The 20,935-nt window shown below is 62.9% G+C and overlaps 2 protein-coding genes across 2 annotated transcripts; one reads left to right on the forward strand and one right to left on the reverse strand.

Moving 5' to 3' along the window:
- Window positions 1-101: 101 nt before the first annotated feature.
- Window positions 102-9,579, forward strand: RNF207 (ring finger protein 207). Its single transcript, XM_037499692.2, has 17 exons — window positions 102-292; window positions 887-1,019; window positions 2,005-2,149; window positions 2,236-2,317; window positions 2,392-2,467; window positions 2,535-2,660; window positions 2,959-3,005; window positions 3,220-3,292; window positions 3,377-3,445; window positions 3,785-3,853; window positions 3,922-4,016; window positions 4,589-4,775; window positions 4,901-5,086; window positions 5,259-5,310; window positions 5,598-5,715; window positions 8,577-8,657; window positions 9,304-9,579. The coding sequence occupies exons 1-17, from the start codon at window positions 102-104 to the stop codon at window positions 9,467-9,469; spliced, it is 1,896 nt and encodes a 631-aa protein (XP_037355589.1). The 3' UTR covers window positions 9,470-9,579.
- Window positions 9,580-10,085: 506 nt separating this feature from the next.
- ICMT (isoprenylcysteine carboxyl methyltransferase) lies at window positions 10,086-17,886 on the reverse strand. Its single transcript, XM_037499693.2, has 5 exons — window positions 17,692-17,886; window positions 17,089-17,177; window positions 16,036-16,205; window positions 15,091-15,308; window positions 10,086-13,294 (listed from the first exon to the last, which is right to left on the reverse strand). Exons 1-5 carry the CDS (start codon window positions 17,884-17,886, stop codon window positions 13,112-13,114), a joined length of 855 nt encoding a protein of 284 aa, XP_037355590.1. The 3' UTR covers window positions 10,086-13,111.
- Between the last annotated feature and the right edge of the window lie 3,049 nt (window positions 17,887-20,935).

Consider the following 20,935-nt stretch of genomic DNA (forward strand, 5'->3'; position numbering starts at 1 on the left):
GCCGCCGGAGTCCGCGCAGGAGCGGCAGGAGGGAGCCGGGCCTGGAAGGCGGGCGCTGGCGGGTACCGTGCGCGCCCCAGCGGCCTCCCGCCACCCCGCCCATGTCGGGGGCGATCTTCGCGCCCGCCGAGGGCCCCGGCGCCCTGGACGCCCTGAGCGGCCACCCGCTCGTGTGCCCGCTGTGCCACGCGCAGTACGAGCGCCCGTGCCTGCTCGACTGCTTCCACGACTTCTGCGCCGGCTGCCTGCGCGGCCGCGTCGCCGACGGCCGCCTGCTCTGCCCGCTGTGCCAGTGAGTGCCCGACCCGCCCCAAGACCGCCGCGCGCCCCCAGCCCCGCGGGCTCAGCCAGGGTGGGGCCTTGACGCGCACAAAGAGGGCAAAGCTGGGCCCCTTCTCAGTTGAGGGCTGGGAGGGGCGGCCCCCAGACTCCCCTCTCCCAATCAGAACCAGGACCTCTGCCCCTTGTGCAGATCACACTGGCTGAGGCCCGGGTTAGGGCCCAAGAGCCCCCACCCCAGACATCAGGGGGCCAGGGCAGGGCTGGGCCAGGATCTCAGGACAGTACCAGGACACTCCCCCAGCTCACCTGGGGACCCTTAGAGCAACATAAGCACATTATACCTACTCAAGATAGGGGGTGCAGTGGGGTGACCCTAATCGATATGTGAGGGGACTTGCAGGGAGTGGGGGTCCCCAGCCCCCCAGCCTTCCAGGATTTGCCCAGAACTGGGCTGGGGGAGGGGTGGTGGGAGCCATGGGCTGAGATATTTATAGCAGATGCCAGGCCACCCCTAACTATTTTTAGTTTCTGGAATGTGGGGGGTGGGAATGGGGCAGGAGCCACGGAGAAGGGGCATCTGGATTTGGCTGCAGCGTCTCCACAGGCACCAGACGGTGGTGAAGGGCCCGGGCGGGCTCCCCCCAGTGGACCGACTGCTGCAGTTCCTGGTGGACAGCTCCGGGGATGGCACGGAGGTGGTGCACTGTGCCAACTGTGACCTGGAGTGCACCAAGCAGGCAGGGACGCTGGGGGGGGGGCCCGGTGCGGTGCCAGACTTGCAGTGTGTGTCCAACACAGTCTTGGCCCTTAGCAGATTTTCCAGCATCTCCCTAAGCACCCTGGGCTCCCAGTGTGGGGCCCCTCAATTCCAGAGAGTGGAGATGTTACATTAAGGTCATTAGCTTTGGGGAGCGTTTGCTAGTTCCCAGCTCAGGACAGAGTTGTGACCTGCACAGTAAAGGTGGTCCAGGCACAGGGCTGGGCCAGCCCTGGAGGACTCGCTGTTCCCTGGGCAGCGATAAGCAGCTCCCCACAGCTCCAGGGGAAGCGAGGACAGCGAGCCATTGGGGAGGACAGTCCAGGGAAGGCCAAGGAGTGGCGAGGCCAGGCTTCGGGCTGGGCTGCAAGGAGCACACCGGCCTTGGGCCTGTGGGTATATGGAATCCCAGGAAGCTGATCCTGCAGGAGAAACTTGGGGGTGCTGGAGTATATGTGACCCAGAAATTCAGAGATCAGCAGCAGGAGGTGAGGAGCTGGGGGCAGGGGAGGAGGCGGACTGGAATGCCAAAGTAAGGACTTAGGGCTTGTGCTTGGCCTGCAAAGGGAACCCACAGCCCCTCACACCCTCTCCCCTCCCAGACGGCAAGGGGGGCACTACCATTTGGCCACGATGGAGGGTGCCAAGGAGGGCTGCGGGCCCTGAGCCCTTCAAGCACTTTTGTAGGAGGTGAAATGTTGTCCCAGTAACGTCTCTGTCCTCTCTCCCTCCCACGGGGCCCCCCCTCCCCCATTCCCAGTCTGCTCCTAGCTGGACCCGCCTCCTACTCTCCGGCCCCCGCTGTCGGCACCTGCCAGCTGGGTGGACGGGGCTGGCCGGGATTCTGCCAAGGGGCTGCCTTTGGCGCCACCTGCGCCGGGCAGGCCGGGGCTGCCACGCAGGGGACGACTGGGGGTGCAGCTCCCGCGGGCGGCCGGGCTGGCTGAGCCCCGCTCTGCCCGCAGGACGCGGAGCCCACCTACTTCTGCAACACGTGCGGGCAGCCGCTGTGCGCGCGCTGCCGCGACGAGACGCACCGGGCGCGCATGTTCGCGCGCCACGACATCGTGGCCCTGGGCCAGCGCAGCCGCGACGTGCTCCAGAAGTGCCGTGAGTGCGCCCGGGGTCCCGGCGCGGGGTGGGGGGGGGGGCCGCGGGAGCTGCCCGCGCCTCACCCGCCCGCCCGCCGCCCGCAGCGCTGCACGCCGAGCCCTACATCATGTTCTCCGCCGACAAGAGGTCGCTGCTGTGCATCCGCTGCTTCCGCGACATGCAGGGGTGAGGGAGCCCCGGGGGGCGCGCAGGGGCGGCGCGGGGCGCGCGAGGGCGAGGCTCACCGCGCGCCCCCGCAGGGAGAGCCGCGCGCACTGCGTGGACCTGGAGTCCGCCTACGTGCAGGGCTGCGAGCGGCTGGAGCAGGCGGTGCTGGTGAGCTCCGGGGCCGGCCCGGGGGTGAGGCGCGCGCCCCCACGGGGCTGAGCCGCCTGGTCCCCAGGACGTGAAGGCGCTGCAGACGGCCGCGCGCGAGGCCATGGCGCTGCTGCGCGCCCGCGTGGAGGAGGTGCGGCGCAGCGCCGCGGACGAGGAGGCCGCCATCCACGCGCTTTTCGGCAGCGTGCAGGTGAGGGGCGGGGAGAGGGCACCGGGCAGGGGAGCACCCTCAGCCGTCACCCCCAGGCGCGGGGCACGGAGAGGCAGAGGGGAGCCAGGGCCAGCCCTAGGCGGGTGCCGGTCTGGGGGGACTCAGGGAAGACGCCCCGCGGGAAGTGACCTTTAAGGGACTCGACAGGGACAGGCTGAGGGAGGCCCCTGCTCCTGGGCAGGGCTGGCTGGTCGGGGAAGACTGGCTGCGGGGGAGGGGGGATGAGGGGGGCCGGGAGGGGCAGGGCCGCGCCCCTGGGAGCTGACTCTGCCTCCAGGACAAGCTGGCTGAGAGGAAGGACCTGCTGCTGCAGGCTGTGCAGAGGTGAGTGCGGCGGGCCCGCTGGCTCGCTGGGCGGGGCAGTCCTCGCCCTTCCTGGGAGCACGCAGGTGTCCGCCTGCTGAGCAGGGGAGGGGCTCAGGAAACGGGAAGGGGTGACAGGGACAACCGCCAAAGGGGGGGAGACAGAATCACGCAATTCTGAGCTCCCTGGGGGGGGCAGCCCTCCCCTTGAGACAAGATGCCTGTCCCTCCCCAGCCAGTACGAAGAGAAGGACAAGGCCTTCAAGGAGCAGCTGTCCCACTTGGCCACTCTGCTGCCCACCCTGCAGGTGAGGGCAGTGGGTTTGGGGCCTGGCACCCGAGCCCAGAGGCCGCTCCCACGGGCCAGGCACTGAGCAGGGTCCCCCTCACAGGTCCACCTGGTCATCTGCTCTTCCTTCCTCAGCTTGGCCAACAAGGCCGAGTTCCTGGACCTGGGATACGTGAGTCTTGGCCTCCTGCTGGGCCTCCCCACCAGGCGGGCACCACAGCCTGCCACCTGGAGGCTGGCCTGGGGGGTGCTGGCCGTCTCCAACCCTCCACGCCAGCATCTAACTACACACCCTTTAGGGACAACTGAGTCTATGTTAAAAGGGCAGCAAGCTCTGGCTCCCCGCAAGTGCAGTGTCCCCTGGAGCCTGGCACCCCTACCCGTCCTTTAGATTTGGGTGTGCGGGGTGGGGTGGGGTGGGGGTTCTGGGCCGTGCCCCTTGGGCCTCCCCCCACATCCCCCCTCCCCCATGACCCGAGCTGAGTCCCCACAGCCTGCCTCCCATGCCCAGGAGCTCATCCAGAGGCTGCAGGGCGTCGTCACGCGGCCACATCGCCTCCGGCCCGCACAGAGCAGCAAGGTGAGCTGGGGGACCGGCGGGCGGGCGGGCTGGGCTGGGAGGCTGCCTCACCACCCTCCCCTGCCCAGATTTCCAGCGACCACCACGCCGAGTTCGCGCGCTGCTTGGAGCCACTGCTGCTGCTGGGGCGTCGGGCACCAGGGGCCAGTGGCGGCACCAACACGTGAGCAGCAAGGGGGGACTGGGGGGGCAGCGGATACCAGGTCCTGGTGGGGTGGGTGCCACTAAGCGGCCCCTGCCAGCTCCCCAAGCTCCCTAAGCTGCTGCTTCTGGCCGCCAGCGGTGGCCACGCAGGAGAGTGAGTGCCCCCTGGCCAGCACGGAAGTGAGCACAGGGGATCCCCGGGGTCGAAAGCTGTGGCTGAACCAGAGTGGAGGTCGGCCAGGAGAGGACACAAGGGCTGCACCCCCCAGACCTTGGGGCTGGAGCCCTCATGACCTGCTGGGACACGTCAGGCCTGAAGGGAAGGGGTAGATGGGGTGCCTAGTCTGGAGCGCTGGAGACTCCCCACCCGTTGGGAGAAATGCCTGACCTGATTCACCCAGGGCACCCCAGGGAGACTGGGCCGCGAGGGCACCCCCATGCACCTTTCGGCAGGGACATCGCCCTACTTGGGAAGACTCACAAGCTCCGTGCTGATGTCACTGGCTTTGGTGCCACTGGCCAGATGTGCGCACAATGTAGGGGAAGGGGCGGGGGCAGGCCCTCCCAACCCCCACATCTGGCCCTTCCCAGGTTAGCAGGGGGCCCAGGCCCCAAGGTGCTCATGGGGCCTGGCTGCCCTTCCCCGGTGGGAAAGATGTTGGGGTCACCCGTCCAGAAGCCCACGCCGCACCGGTCCATCAGCACCAAGGTGCTGCTGGCCGAGGGCGAGGACACACCCTTCGCGGAGCACTGCCGCCACTACGAGGGCTCCTACCAGGTGAGGGGCGGGCCCTGCGGGCCGGGAGGGGCCTCAGCCCCCTCGGAGGGACTGGCCGGCCTGGCTGCCCAGTTACCGGCCCGGGAGCGGCCCCTGCAGCCGCCCGGCTCTCGCCCCTCGCGCAGCGCCTGCAGGCTGAGATGCAGAACCTGAAGGACCAGGTGCAGGAGCTGCACCGCGACCTCACCAGGCACCACTCGCTCATCAAGGCCGAGATCATGGGGGACATTCTGCGCAAGGCCCTGCAGCTGGACGCGCAGATCGCCGCGGAGCACGCGTGCGTGGAGGGCATGCGCGCGCTCTTCCAGGAGGTGAGCGGCCCCGAACCCGGCTCCGGGCGCGCGGCCGGGGGAGGGAACCTGGCGCCCGCCGAGGCCCTCTGGTGGTAGGTTCTGGAAGCGTGCGAACGTCTGGGGGCGGGGGGAGGGCGTGCCTGAGTGGCCGCTCAGCGTCCAGGGCAATGACCACCTTCCTGTCTTTCAGATCTGGGAGGAGTCCTACCAGCGAGTGGCCAATGAGCAGGAGATTTACGAAGGTCCCGGGCCCTCTCTGGGGACCCCTGTCCTGGAGCTAACGCACGTGCTGGCGGAGGCAGGCGTCAGCTACCCACTAACCCGTGTGCGTCCCCCACGCTCCCCTCGCGCTTGGCTTGGCCTCACAGCGGCTAACTGGCTTCCAACCGACGCATCTGGGGCAGGATCCAGCAAGCAGGACGTCCTCACGACTCTCAGAGGTCGCTGCTGAAATAGCGCCTTGAGAGGGTGTGGGGTCAGTGTGGGAGTTTGAAGCCAAGACCTAACACTCTAGGCCTTGACCCCACAGCCCAGCTCCATGACCTTCTCCAGCTGAAACAGGAGAATGCCTACCTGACCACCATCACCAAGCAGATCACGCCCTATGTCCGCTCCATTGCCAAGGTGAAGGAGCGGCTGGAGCCCAGGTGAGATCCGGGAGTGTCCCCAGGGGAGCAGAACACCGGATGTTGTGGGGAAGGGCCCTCCAGGGCAGGCAGCGGGTCAGCAGGGGTTTCACCTGGGCATCTGGGTGTGCCAGGTGCCAGCCACAAGCAATAGCAGTGAGTGTGTGAGCTGCTCCGTGTTTCTTTTTTTTTTTTCTTTATGCATACAAGAGCTGGGGTGCAGGCCAGAGGTGCAGGGGTGAGTGGACTCACCAGAGACAGAGTGGGGAGCAGAACAGGCGGACTGACTGAAATACACTGCTGGGGGAGCAGCGGGGGGACAAGAGAGGCCTGCTGCGCCCTGTGGCCGGGTCTCAAACTCAGGCCTCAGTGGCTGGTGACAGCTTGATAGCACTGAGATTTAACCCTGAACCACCAGGGAGGCTCCCAAGTTTTTCTTGGCCTACCTGGTGGTGCAGGGTTAAGTCTCAGCGCTATCAAGCTGTCACCACCAGGGCCTGAGTTCGATCCCCTGCCAGGGAGCTGACCCCAGCCAGGGTGGACCTGCAGGTCTCCCTCCACAACCACCCTGGGGATTCCACTGGTCTCACTCCTGGGCTTTGCCCGGCCGTGACTATGGTGTGGACAAGAGATTGGAGATTTTTTAAGGTTTATTTTTTTTTAAGGTTTTTTTTTTAAAGGTTTATTTATTTATGCATACAAGAACTGGGGTGTAAGCCAGAGGTGCGGGAGGTGAGAGGATTCCCCAGAGACAGAGCAGGGAGCAGAACAGACAGATGGACCAAAATCCACTGCTGAGGGGAGCAGCAGGCGAGACAGGAGAGGTCTGCTGCGCCATGTGGGTAGCTCCCTGGCCGGACGCGGATCGAACTCGTGCTGCAGAGGCCGGCAGTAGCTTGATAGCTCCTTTAACCCCTGTGCCAACAGGGAGACCCTCAACAGGTTTCTTGGGGCTGCTCACAATTAGTTACCCTCACCACGTTCTCTCCAGCCCGCCAAATTCTGGTGTTACCCTCTCCTGTTGTGACCCTGGCAAGTTGTTCCCCTGATGTCCAGATCCCTTTACGGAAGTCTTAGTGAGCTTGGGGAGGGAATGTTAGAGAGGGCGTGTGCGGTCACCACGCTCAGCCAGAGCTCTGGGCCGCGTGGCTGTGTTGCCCCATCACACCGAGAGGCTCAGCTCGGCGTCGCTTGCGCAGTTTCGATGAAGCCCCGGCTACGCGGGTCTGGCTGCAGGGTTCCCTCCCGGGCTGGCATTCAGCGCACTAACTACAGACACGGTGTGGTTCTATTTATAAAACCTCAGCGCCACAGCGGTTGAACGCTGGGTTGTGAGGCTGCCCGCTGCCTCTGCAGCGCCGGTTCGATCCCCGGCTGCTCCCCGGCCACGGAGGAGGGTCCCCCATGGTGCGCAGACCTCTCCTGCCGCCCGCTGCTCCCCTCAGCAGTGTCCTTCGGTCCTTCTGCCTGCTCTGCTCCCCGCTCTGGCTCTGGTGAATTCTCTCACCCTCCCGCGCTTCTGACTGTACCCAGTGCTTGTATAAATAAATAAAACAAATCTTAAAAAAAAAAAAATAAAACCTCAGCGCCAGGCAGAACTACGCCCTGCTGTTTGCAGCAGGGGGAGTGACATCCGGAGGGGCCTCTGGGTGGAGGTGATGTTCTGGGTGCTGCCCACGCCATGTGCACACACCCACTGTGCTCCTCCCCCTGCACTTCCACTCTGTGCTCAGCTGCAGGGAGCTGGGTCAGGAAGCCCGACCCGCCCCGACACCCGTGCCGGCGGACCCGTCTCCGCCAGGAGGTGGCGCCTGTGCCTAGCTTCACGAATGCGGGGGCGCTCAGGCCCAGCCCACCTCCTGGGACCTGGGGCAGAGGGTCTTTAGAGCCCTTTCAAGTTTCCCGGGTGTCTGAGGCTGCCCCTTCTGCTTCCTCTCCACCCACCCACTCACCAACCACCCACAGGGCACACTCTAGTTTCCGCCGCCAGCGACCTCGCAGCTACGCCGGGGCCGCCGCCCTGGCCCTCTGCCACACTCCTGGGTCTGGGCTGTCCGGGGATCCCACAAAGCCGGTAGTGCCTGGCTTTGCCTCCTCCCTTGGGGGCCCTGTGCTGCGCCCCCTGCTGGCCCTCCACGCACTCATCCTGGCTTTAAAGGCCTATCGTGCAGAGCACCCCCAAGCCCTCTCCCCACCAGTCCTTCCCCGGCTCCAGTCATCCCACTGCCCCTCCCCGGTGCCCCGCACCTCCCCCCGCACAGCCCGCAGAGCTTGATTTTCTCCCCCAACATGTTTCTCAGGTGTCCCCAGAGGAAATGGCTTCACAGCCACACAGGTGTCCAAGTATGGGGGGATCTGGGTTCCTTCTCTCACCTCCATTTCCAACGCACCCCAGACCTGTTGACTTGATTCCTTAGTTCACAGGTTTTGTCTCCACTGCTGCCCCAGTGCGAGCCCTGCCCCACCGCTCCAGAGGTCAGCCGGCCAGCCCCTTCCCCTCCCACCCGCCACAGGGGCCTTTGGGTCCCCAGAGCAGCTACGCGGGCCCCACCTCCTGGCCTCTGTCTGGAATGTTCTTGCTTCAGATTGTCCCACGGCGCCTTCCCACTCCCGTCTCATGTGACTGTCAGCAGAGAGGCCCTCCCAAAGCGCCCTGTGGGAGCAGGCCCCGTGGGAACAGGCCCGCGCTGCCCACCCCAGCCTGCTCAGCCTCCAACCCCAGCGTCCCCGACCGGAAGTGCTCCCGCCCGAGCACTCTTGTCCACACCGTAGTCACGGCCGGGCCGGAGTCCCCGTGGGCGCCGAGTGCTTGGCTTTGCTGGGTGAGCTGGGCGGGTGGTGGCCACTCGCCGCCTGAGGGCCTGGGGCTTGCTGCCTTGCAGGCTCCAGGCCCCCGCAGAGGAGCAGCCAGAGCACCGGCCAAGCCTGCTGGAGGACGGCAGGAGCGGCGAGGCCCAGGCCAGGTAAGCAGGGCGAGGACCAGCTTCCCCCGCCCTTGTGCACAGGTGGGCCTTGCCCGGGGCCAGAGGCTGGGTGTGACTTACAAGTGGCTCAGAGAGGGCAGAAGCGGCCAGGGCCAGACAGGCCCTTCTTACACCATAGCCAGCCGCACGCGGCCCGCGGGAGCAGCCAGCATGGCAGACAGGCCTCCGTACACCCGGGGACCCACACCCACCTGTGAGCAAGGGCACAGGCCTGTTTGTGGGCGAGAATTACCAGGGCAGCGGCCACCGTGCTTGAGGCCGCACGTCCGTCCGAGGTGCGGCGGACCTTCCGCATCTCACCAGGGACACCCCTGAGTCACGGCGCTGGGGCCTGGAGGGCCGGGTCTGCACTGTAGAGTCCTGATGGGGACCTGAGGTCAGCCCGTCCCCCCAGCAGCTCTAGGGGACTGTCAGCGTGAAGCTGGTGGCCCGCCACAGCCAAACTGGGGACGTGGCAGTAACTAGGAATCATCACGTGCGCTCAGAGTCCTTCAGGAGAGGGTGTCGTTCTGCCCAGCACGGCACCTGCAGGGGCCCTTCCAGACTCCCGAATCCGAAAGCCCCGGCCCAGGGGTCTTGGTGCTGGGCCCCTGAGGCCTGGTGACATCAGGGTGGCCTCCCTCAGGAGCGAAGCCAGCGGGGTCGCAGACAGGAGGCGACATCAGAGCCTGGAGGAACCAGCCGGGCGCCGGGAGCTCACGGAGGAGCCATCGGCGAAAAGCAAAGGTCATCACAGACCCAAGCAGAAAAATGGGGGTGATGTCTCCACCTGGAGAGAGCCCCCGACCTAGCAAACGGGGCCCCTTATGCCAGCACCGGGGCATTTGAGAGGCGGTTCCCCTCTTGGTAATTTTTGAAGGGTAATCCTTTCTCAATAAAGGCAGGCTCTGGCGTGCACGTTTCCGGCTCTCTGGCTCGGGCTGCGCTCTGCTAACCCCGGCTGTAGCAGTGTCTGCCGGGAGGGATGTGGGGCAACTTCCTGGTGCGGCGGGAGGCCCTGAGTCAACACCCAGAGTCAGGCCCGGCTCAGCCCGGTGCAACTCAGAGAAGACTGTGCCTGCGAGGCCCTGCCCCTGCGGGAATCCTGTTCCCTACCCGGCCCCTGGAGCCCCACCCGGCTAGTGAGCACTGGCCCAGGCAAAGGGAGGGGCTCCCCCGTCCTAGTTCACCTCCCTCGGACAGAGCGGATGCCAGGGCGTCCTCTCGCGGCTTCCATGCCCGCACCGCACTTCTCAAGGGGGGCATAATAAACGGTAAAGAAAAAATGAACCCACACAACCCAGAGTTCCGCCCGCAGGCAGGAGCCCAGGCGTCCGTGCCAGCAGTCCCGGCGGCCGGAAGGGCAGGAGGGGGCGCTCCTCACAGCCTGGGCAAGGTAGGAATTCAGAACAGAGTAGTTTCACGCTGTGGGTTCTGGACACTTCTGGAGTTTGTACGGCCCGCACAATCACATTGTGGCTCATAGTGAAATCAAGTACATTTTATTTAAGAATTGGAAAGAATAATCAGTATCTGTGAAAGAAAATCCAATTTAAAATAGTTAAATAAACATTTTTTGCATGTATAAAGAAGAGTAGAATAATCACTCCATCTGAGTTACTCTCCTAGCTACGGGGCGCGGCTTTCTGGAAAGCAAGCGAGTGGGACCCGCTCCTGCGGGCGCCGCCCTCGGGGGGCACAGGGTGGGTCTCTCCCACCAGAGAGGGCTGCGAGGCTACTGAGCAGAGGAGGCCAACTACGAAGGCGCAGGGAGGGCGTCGGGGACAGCACGGCCTGCCTGCTCCCGAGGGGCTGCCACCCTGCAGGGCCCGGTCCGTGACGCGACAGGACGCCCTGGCTTAGGGCTGAGTCCCCAGGGTCGACCCCCCGAGTGTTAAATAAATGGAAGGGACTAGGACGGTGCACTTTGTGGGCTCAAAAAGCAGTTCACACCAGAAGAGGGATGCCGGGCCCACCCCGTCTGCTTCAGCCAGGGCCCTGGCCCCCTCTCTGAGGTGACCGCCGGCCTCAGCACCCGCAAACCCGCCCGACACGTTTGTTTCATGTTATGCCGCCTCAAAGGAGCTCCGGCCCGTGCCGCGCCCGTTCCCCAGGGAAGACCCTCCTCCACCTTACACCCTGCCGTGGAAAAAGAAATCTCTCGACAGTTTCTTAATTTGAGGGAACTGGCAACGTGGCCTTTACCCAAAAAGCTTCCCGGAATACCCAAAAAGCCTGTACCTCATTAACCTGATTCTCCGCTGCGTACCTGGTCACTGCTAAATTTATCGAGTTAAAAATAATCTGAAGATCTCAGTATGAGAAGGAAGTCCGGCTGGCTCGCAGCCCTGCCCTCAAGTAGCTCACGGCTGGCTGGCCCGAAGTAATTGCTGACTTCCACCGCCACGACCGCGAGTTCGGGTGGGAATGTTTTCCTTCTGCCCAGGCCTTAAAAGCAAGCACAGGGCAGCAAGCCCCAGGCGGGGGAGCAGCCTCGCCCCACCTCCCAAACCCTAAGGCTGCGATTCTGAGCCCCAGACCCAGCAGGACAGCCCTCCTGACGTCTGGCAGGTGGAGGGAGCACGGCAGTCGGTGTGGACACCTCCAGACGCTCTCCGTCCGAGCAGCTTCTCGTTGTCGGTTAGCGATGACTCCTGGCCCCGGGGAGCAGGGGGCAGTCCTGCCAGCGGCAAGAGACCCATCCTGGGAGCCAGAAGGGCCGCCATGCCCAGCTTCCCCTCCCGCTCTGCAATCCTAGGGGGTGTAGGGCTGACTTCACTGACGGAGGCCTGCAGGACCGGGGCAGCACTGGGTCAGCCCCAGCCCCAAGGCCAGGCAGGGGGTGCCACCAGTACTCACCCCCCACGTCCCGCCCGTCAACAAACCCGTAAACCTCTTTGGTATATATGAAAATGAAACAATGAATTAGGCCGTGACCTCTAGAAATAAGCGGCATCGATGCGTTGGCAAAGTGCTCTTTAAAGTGGACACGCATCCCGGCCTCTGGCACAGGGAGGCAGACGTCTGTCCACGTCATGAGACTCATACACTGTCCAGACCTCATTCGTGTCCTCTCTCAGGTAAGCAACAAAATGTCTGACATTGTCCTGCATCTTGGCGACACCCCTGTGAGGTAGGTGGCATTGACCCCATTCTACAGATGGGGAGGCGTAGGCACGGAAAGGTGGGCGGCTCCTCCGAGCCAGGCGGGGGCGAGGGGGGCCTGGCGCCGGGCTGGGCCGGACCAGGGTCACACCTCAGCGGTGCCACCGCAAAACCTCACGGGAGATTTTCACGCCGAGCCCGACTTCCTGTCTGGCCCGGAGTCAGACAAGGGCCTGGAAGCCCATGTGACGCGGGGTCAACCGCTCCCCCAAACCTGAACAAAAACATGGCCTGAGCCTCCGCTGGGACCACCTGCACTACGTAAGACTCGCGAGCCGGCTCGCTGGGGCTCTGCGGCTGCCTGGGGGCCGGCCTTCAGGCCAGCGGGCAGGCGTGGGGGGTGATGGGGCTTCGAGAACAGAACACAGCGGCCAACCGCCAATAGATGTGAACTGAACACAAAAATATAAGCTGTGGCAAAAGAAGCAAGCCCCAGTGACTGGAGAGCAGTCTGCGTCTACTGCTGTCTCCAAGAACTTCTTAGATCAAGGGAAATCGACCCCTTTGCGAGGCCTGTCCCTGCTACCAGCCCCTCCTGGGAGGCGGGCGGGAGCTGAGAGCCACTACGGCCTCCGCCTCTCTGGCCTGGGGCACTCTGGTGACCGCGGACAGATGGCCTTGAGGGGCCCAAGCGCCCTTTCTGCCAGACCCAAGCCCGGGCTGCGGTAACGGGGCTCCCCTCTCGATTCCTATGGCTGCTGATTAACAAAAGACATACAAACGCGCTTACACAGGCGAGGGCCGGGGCGTCTTCGAGGGAGGCGGCTGAGGATGTCCACAGATGTCATGCACTTAGGACAGAAATAAAGAGGTTAAAGCTGCTGTTTGCGTTTTTCTTTTAAATGAAAGGTTCTGGATGCGTCTCTCACGCTCGGGAGCATGGACGCCCACACCCCTGCCTGCATCCTCTCCATGTGAGCGCGGCCGCCTCTCCCGAGGGCTGGGGTCACATCCTCCCGCTTGGTGCTCGTGGGGGGCGGCACGAGGCCCAGCTCCCCCCAGGGCGCTCCGGCGGTTCGCTGCTGATCTCCTGTGACCTGCTCCCGGTTCGGCTTTCATCTCGGTCCTACCTTGATTCGGCCCCAGCACAGACTGCTCCGCGGGGGGCGTGGGGAGCAGCCCTTTAGTCCTAAGGCCTCCCGACCTTCGGGTCTTGAACAACGTCCCAGAAGCGTAATTGGTGACATACAAAATGATTAAGGAAATCCATTCTGCGGGTGGCGACTGGAGGCGGCTCCGTCCCGGCTGCGTGGTGTGGGGCCCTCGGCCCGGCCCGGCCGCCCCGGCCGTCACAGCTCCACCTTGACCCCCTTTATGAAAGGCAGGCCCGTGGGCACCCGCTTCTTGTACTCCAGGTACTCCTCTCCGAAAAAGTGGATGAGCGAGATCTCCTCCTCCTCCGTGCGATCCCGGAAGAATCGCCACACGGTCAGGGCGTAGCCCACGCCGCAGATGGGGTTACACAGCATCACCTGACAGGGAACACGAAGTTGACGAGGGTCAGTGACCCGGCCCTGAACTTTGGCGGCACCTGCTTCTCTCCAACCCCCACAGCGGCATCCAGCCAAGGCCCGGGGGCCTCGAAGGGCTGCGGGCTGGCTGGTCCTCAAGCTCCAGGACTAAACACTCGTCCCGGGGCCTCGGCCACACTTTCCTGTTGCTCCTCTCACGCGACAGCTAGAAATGTAAGGACACACACACACACCTCTCGGACACCGGCCCTCAGGGCAGGGTGACGGCACTCCAGGCCCTGCTGCCCGCCTCCTCCTGGGGCTCCGCACCACATCCACACTTGATCTGAGTACCCCACACACCGCTACCTGAGCTTCCAAACCCCAAATTGCTGTTGAAAGAATCGGGCTGAAGGCTCTGAGGCCTCAACCCTTAGCCCAGCTTCCGAGTCAGGCACGTCAGCACCGGCTACTTCTCGCCCGGGCCAGCCTGAAGCCACTGCTGCCTCTCACCTGCCACTCACAGCTCTGTCCCTCCGGAGAGCTGTCCCCACACCACATCGTCACCAAACAGTCCTCCAGGCCAGGAGCACCGCCAGCTCTGGGGAAACTGCCCACGGCCCCCGCTCACTCACCCTCTGCCCACCGACCCCTTGGACGCAAGTCTCCCACCGAGCACCTGACTTGGCATTCTCGACCAAGCGCAGGCGTCCCAGCACACGCCAGGCCCCGTCAGTGCGCCCTCTGCCCCCTACCACACACACAGCAAACGTGAAGTGGCCTGCGGGCCCCACTCCACAGGGGGAGGAAAGAGGAGGTGGCTGGTGGAGCTCAGATGCGGGCCTGGCTGGGCCAGCCCTGCCCAGGCTGGCACCCACATAGCCAGTGGTGTGCCTGGCAGCGGGTGCCCCCCAGCGCAGGCCATGACCCACCACTGTGGCAGGAGGTGGGAATGAAGGCAATGCGAGCAAGGACTGCTCCAGGAAAGACCGGTTCCATCTGACACACACTTGTGTACTGGGCCCATGTAAAAATGTCTCTGGTCGGAGAGGCAGGAAACCCCTTCAGTCTTAAAGCACTTGGGGTCACGCTCAGCGTTGACGGCGGACCACGTGACCCAACTACACTGAGCCCAGGAGACACGATCGCTGATCCGGAGTCTTCAGCTCAGAAATGCAAGCCCTAGAGCAGGCACTGTGCCCACCCCGACTACACCGCTGGGGTCCAGAGGGTCGCCAGGAGCGAGGCAGCCCCGAATGGGTCTCCTCAAAGAGGTGATGCGTTCTCTAAACTGTTCACATTCTCCAGCCAGGTCCTTCTAGGACCTCCAAGGACCCAAAGCACAGACTCAAGACACAAGAGACACGCGTCAGGTAACAAGGCCCGGCCCGCAGCCTGGGTTGGGACAAGCCCACCCAGCACACGCCATCAGCCCCAACCTCCACTTGAACGGCGGCGGGCTCTCCCCCCACAGCGCCCCATCCTCACCCCACCGGGGTCCTTCAGGTCAGAGTGAAACAGGCAGACGGGGACGGCGGAGTCAGCAAGAGTCCACAAGTCAGGAGGCCCCGGGGTGAGGTACACAGTAAAGAAGGTTAAGGACTAGATGAGTTCTTCTGGCTTTTATTTAGTTATCACTTGAAAGGTGACCGGAAACGCTACCTGTCTACAGGAGACCGCCGGCCTCATGAGGACGCTGGACGTCACTGCCCAGTATGCTCAGAACGGCCGAGCTTACGCTACGTTTAACAGAGGTCAACTGAGAAATGTGAAAAGAGCAAAAGCAAAAGGGACCAGCGGCACATCTGATACTATACCTGGGTCCCGATACTCCAGTAAAACCACCCGACGTAGGAAGGGTGCCGGAACCAAGCGTACACCCCGCTTGTCACCAGGGTGTGCGTTTCTGACTTTTCATTCTGTACCACGTGGTTGAAATTGGACCCCGCTGTAAACATGGCCGCTTTCCTCAGACACTCTCCGAAGACCACCATCAGTAGCCCGGTGGCACTGAGCCAGGTGATCTGCTTCAGCTCTGCAGGACACATGAGTGACAGGGGGAGTGAGACCCGGGGCGCTGGAGTTCCTACTCTGGATGCTTAAAACTGACCTATTTTCTCCAAAGATAGAAACGCCAAGAAACACGCTGGTGGACAATTAGCATTTGTCACATTAAAATTTCATCATAAGCAAAACACATTCCCCTAAGTTTGCTGTTCATCCATTTCCTGTAAAGTGCTGACGACCCAACTGGCAGGTCGTGGCAAAGAGCCTCCTAGAGCCTGGGCTCTGGGTCCCTCCCCGGGGGGACAAGGACAGCTAAGCGCGGCAGAGAAGCATCTGGGGCTTCGCACTCGGCCTTTCCTGAAGCCTGGGGTGCGACTGGATCTGCTGTGCAAACTTCGACCCGCAAGCAGGCTCAGGTGCAGAGGCTTCTGCTCATAAAATCTTCACATGAAACTTCCCAAGTCCCAGAAAATGAAGCGAGCCGAACCTCCTTGGACTGTAAATAAGCACCACCGCTATCAAGGCTGGGACTTCCTAGTGCCCTGTTACGCAAGGCCTAAGGCAAAAGGTCACCGTGTCCTCGATTCCAAATTCAGAGTAGAATTCCCAAGTGCAGCTGAGGGAGGCGAGGAGTCTGGGGATAATCACTGGGTAAGATTAGACCCGAGAGTTTAACCCGCGCCACTGTCCTCCTGGGACATGAGCAGGGGGGGGGCCTCCCTTCTCCCCTCCGGAGGAAAGCAGGGCACACTGACCTGGCCAGAAGATATTCTCAAGTGTGAACTCTATCCAAGAAGAAAGAGCAGCTACTGTATACTCCAGACTGTGATTCAGAAGAAAGGAATCCAGGGACAAACTTTTGGGGTTATTGACGGCTGTGACTAGGTACTCAGAGTAGTGGAACAATGACAGGGAGCACATATACCTATTTAAAAACAAAAAGAAAGGCAGGTCAATGGGGGCCAGGGAACCAAGTCAGCCACAAGTCCAAGTCCGGCTTGGGGTCTGCGGAATGGCCCCCAGTTCTAGGAAGAGGCCCTGGTGTCGCGTGTCTGAGGGTGGACAGCAGGCACCCCCGGGGAGCACTATTCCCCTTCAGGCTTGCAGAAAGGGGGGCCTCCGAGGGGTCACGTTTTCTCCCCCATCACAAGTAAATACAATAACCAGACACAGACTAGGAAGGCGTTATGGGCCCCTCAGTCTTTTCAGATGACACCACGCACAGGAACACACAAGGGGGAAACACCAAAAGAAAGCGGAGGTGTATGTCCACAAAAGATGCAGCAAAACGGAAACAATTCCAGCCAAGAGGGATTGGATGGCCCAGCATATTGACAGGAGGAGAAAAGCTTTTTACCTGGAAGCCGCTGGTTCCTATCCAGGTCAGGGGCTAGAAGGCTCAAGGGACTGAAATCATAGTGTAGGGAAAGTCCTACACTGGCCGTGGGGGAGGCACTAGCTGTGACCTAATGGAAATTAGAGATGGAAAAGGCCAGTGAAGACGAGCCGGGGCCTCGCCCCTCCCGTCACAGAGGACCTGTCCCTCTTCGGGGAAGGGGTCACCGCATCTCTGCCAGTGCCGCTGCAGGTGTGGGCGAGGCCACCTGTGGGGAGCGTGCCTGGGACCTGTTTGTGTCTGCAACAGCGGAACGGACACCAGTCCTCAAGGTCCGAGAGGAGGAAGCGAGGAGCCTCACCCACAGACCCCTCAACAGCCTCAGCCAGGAGGAGACACAGATGAGAAGACACCACCACCGGCCCCGCCCGCCCACCCGCGCCTCACCCCGCCACCCCAAAGAGCTTCTTACCAGCCAAAGTGATTCCAAGAAGACTGGCTAAAACTTAGCAGCACGCCACAGCCAAACACAAAGCCAAGGAAACAAGCCCGGACGGCTATCTGCAAGGGACCCAGGAGAGGCGTCACCTGGCCGTCGGGGAGCCGGTCTGCCCAGGGCTGGGGCGCCGGGCGACCCGGGCTCACACCCTCAGCCACTCTCCAGCCGCGTGACCCTGGACAACCTGCTCAGCCTCTCCGTCCTCGGTCTCCCCGTCTACACAGTGGGGGCGACGGGCCGGCACCCGCTCTGCGGACCGAGGGCCCGCGCGCGGGGCAGCCCTCGAGGGCCAGCGCCCCTGGCCGGGGCCGTCAGCTCCTCCGGCTCTCCCCGGCCAGGGCGGCGGGGACCCGCACACACTAGGTGGCTGGCCGGGTCCCCCGGGTGCACCCCCGGGCCCTCGCCGGGCCCCACGGCGACCCTGCGGGGCCTGCGCCCGGGACGCGGCCCGGGGGCTCCACACCCGGCAGCCCCGACCAGCGCGAGCGCCCGCGGGGCCCCGCCACCTGCCCCCGGGCCCGGCGCGCCCGGCCCGCCCGCCGCCCGCCCGCCGCCCGCCCGCCCGGCCGCCCCCACCTGGTAGCGCGGCGGCCGGTAGAGCAGCAGCAGCAGCGCGTTGAGCCCGGCCACGTAGAGCGCCAGCCCGGTGCGGCCCTGCAGGCCGGCGCGCGTGAGGAGCGGCAGCGCGAGCACCGAGGCGCCCAGCAGGAAGGTGGCGAGGCTGAGGCGCGCCTCGGAGCCCCGCGGAGCCCGCGCCCCGCAGCCCGCCATGGCGCCGGGCGGCGGACGACGGGCCGCGGCGGCGCCGGCTGTAGCCCCGGGAAACCCGCCCGCCGCGCCTGCGCACTGCGCCGCCGACGCCGGCCGGGCGGCCACTGCCGGGAGCCGCGCGCCGCCCGCCAGTTCTCGCGAGACCGCCGCGCCGCGGGGCGGGGGCCCGAATTTGGCGGTCGCGCCGCCGCCCGGCCCCGCCCCCGGCTCCCGGGCCCCGCCCCGGGTCCCTCCCCGGCCCCGCCCCCGGCCCGCGGCCCCGCCCCCAGCTCCCGGCCCCGCCCCCGGCTCCCGGGCCCGGCTGCCGCGGCGGGGCGCGCACGTGGCCGCCCGCGTCTCGCAGAAGTTGGCCCCAAACTCAAGAAAGTGCCTGCGGGGAGAAAGCGGGTGAAATCGAAGCGACCCCATCCTCGGCGGGTCCCCCCACCCCGAAACAGACGCCTGCCGCTCGCGGGGGGCCGGGGCAGCGCCGTGGACGGCCGTCGCCCCAGGGTGTCCCGGCGCGTTTGCTGTGGTTTTTCTAGTAGAAGTTTTAGGGCAGAATTAAAGGTTCCGCAGAGCCGCCCCGGCTGCGGGAAGCAGGAGCGTCTGCGCGAGCCCGCGCGGCGGGTGACACACGACAGGGTTGCGGACGCAGGTACCTTCAGGGGGCGCAACCTGGGGCCTTCATTGCCTTCTGTGCTTTTGTGCAAAGGCAGCGTCTACAGTCAAAGCCTGACTTACAGTCAGAAATTGTTCTCTGCTTTTTCCAAGGCTTACTGCGTCCCCCTCGGGGAGCTCACAGGCGCGATAAAGGGGAAAGACCAAGAAGCCAGGGAGAGGGACCAGCTGCAGGCGGGCAGAGGTGAGGCCGGAGCCAAGAAAGAACGGGGAGGGGAGTGGGGCCCCCAGGAGAGGCTGGGGCCGGAGGGCTGGAGGCCTAGGAGTCTGCATGGAAGAGACCTGGAGCTGGGCTTGGCACCCTCGGGGACCCGCAGGCCGCCTGCCCGTCTCTGGAAATGAGAGCAAGGGCGTCTGATGGAAGGAGGGCAACGAGTTGGCAAAGACACTGGCAGGAGGGAAGAAGTCTGAGGCAGGGTAGGGGACAGGCCCAGGGGAGGCTGGAGCCCAGAGCAGTGAGTGGCTGACAGAGAATGAGGTCAAGAGGACTGTGGGCTGCGGGCATCTGAGCGCTTGCAGCCCCCTTGGCAGGAGGCCAGGGGCCCGGTGGCTGGGCTCAGGGAAGGATGGAGAACTTGGGCTGGAATCCTGACCCAACATGCCATCATAGCCAGACTTCGTGACCCTGGACAAACTGAGTCTCAGTTTGTCCTGATTTCACATGCACCATCGATCAAATTCTTTAAATCTAAGGATGTTTAAATGGTGCCCAGAAGATATTCTCTAAATTTGGTTGATGGGAATTGCAAGATTTAATGTTTTCAAATCAAAGTCACCCAGTTGAAGTGTGGGATAGAGGCCTTGCTCTCTCTGCAGGTTTTTTTTTTTTAAAGATTTATTTATTTATGCATACAAGAGCTGGGGTACAGGCCACAGATGTAGGGGTGAGAGAATTCACCAGAGACAGAGTGGGGAACAGAACAGGCAGACTGACGAAATACACTGCTGAGGGGAGCAGCGGGCGAGACAGGAGAGGTCTGCCTCGCCATGTGGGTTGCTCCCTGGCCGCCTGGGGATTGAACTCATGCTGCAGAGGCTGCAGATTGCTTCATAGTGCAGTGCTTAACCCTTGCGCCACCAGGGAGGCCCTCTCTCTGGAGGTTGAGATGGGGTTCTCCTGCCACTGCTCCCAGTTTCTCAGGGTCTCCCCCAAACTCAGGACCTCTCTCTGTGCCCAACACCTTGGGGCCACTAGAGGGCACTCACTGCATCTTCACGCCGGGAGTGAGCCTGGTCCAGGGGCAGAGAGCTACTCCAAAGAAGCTCCTCTGGCCCTTGGCATCTGCTTGCCACCTGACTCACCCCCAGGGGCCATCTCTGTTCTGGGGAGGGGAGGGTTGCTTAGCGTAACATGTAATCCAGCCTGGAGAATCTGAACAATCCTCTCCTCTGCCCATTACTTCCTTTCAGGTCCTGCATCTTCATCAGCCCCATTTTGGAAAAGGAAGACAGAAACAGGTTGTTCCCTACCAGGGAGCGCCAGACCCCCTAGGAAGGGGAATTATTTTAGACATCACTGGAGTTATTGAATCTGCCAGGGCCCAGCAGTGCAGAGCAGTGATGGAGGAGAAAGACAAGTAAACAAATAGAAATGCAGGGCCTCCCTGGTGGCACAAGGGGTTAAGAAGCAACCTATGAAAAAAAAAAAAAAAAAAAAGAAGCAACCTATGAAGATGTCCGCAGTCTCTGCAGCACAAGTTCCATCCCTGGCCAGGGAGCTACCCACATGGCGCAGCAGACCTCTCCTGTCTCCCCACTGCTCCCCTTAGCAGTGTGTTTCAGTAGATCTGCCTGTTCTGCTCCCCTCTCTGTTTCTGGTGAATCCTCTCAGCCCACCTCTGGCCTGTACCCCAGTTCTAGTATGCATAAACAAATACATATTAAAAAAAAAACAAATAAAGATGCAGAGAAACAAAGTGGCACACAAAGAGATACGCACAGCAACACAGTAATTCACACAGAGACATAGACCTAAACACACTCCGGAGGCTTCCCCTCCAGAAAGGAAGTTCTCAGCGCACAGACCCATTCTGGCCGCCTCTCCAGCATCCCAGCACTTTGACCCCACCCCCCAAGCTAGGGGAACAGCACAAAAATATAAGAAAATAAAGGAAAACTACTCAGCCCTGGCATGGCTTGCTTGCCTTTTTGGATAAATAAGCATCTGAATGTGTCTTGTTCTAGGAGCTTGCAGGCAGGCACAAAGGGAGTCCTTTCTCATGCAGGAAGGTCCCTCTTTGGGGACTCCCCCTATGCTGCCATCCACCTATCAGCTCATGGCTTTCTATCCTGGGCCCAGTGGGGTTCCCTCCTGTGTTGTTTTTTTTTTTTTTTTAAAGATTGATTTATTTATTTATACAAGCACTGGGTACAGTCAGAAGCGCAGGAG

This window comes from Talpa occidentalis, unplaced genomic scaffold (genome assembly GCF_014898055.3).
Source record: "Talpa occidentalis isolate TD23 unplaced genomic scaffold, MPIMG_talOcc4v2.1 talOcc4.9, whole genome shotgun sequence".
In the NCBI taxonomy this organism is placed as follows: Eukaryota; Metazoa; Chordata; class Mammalia; order Eulipotyphla; family Talpidae; genus Talpa; species Talpa occidentalis.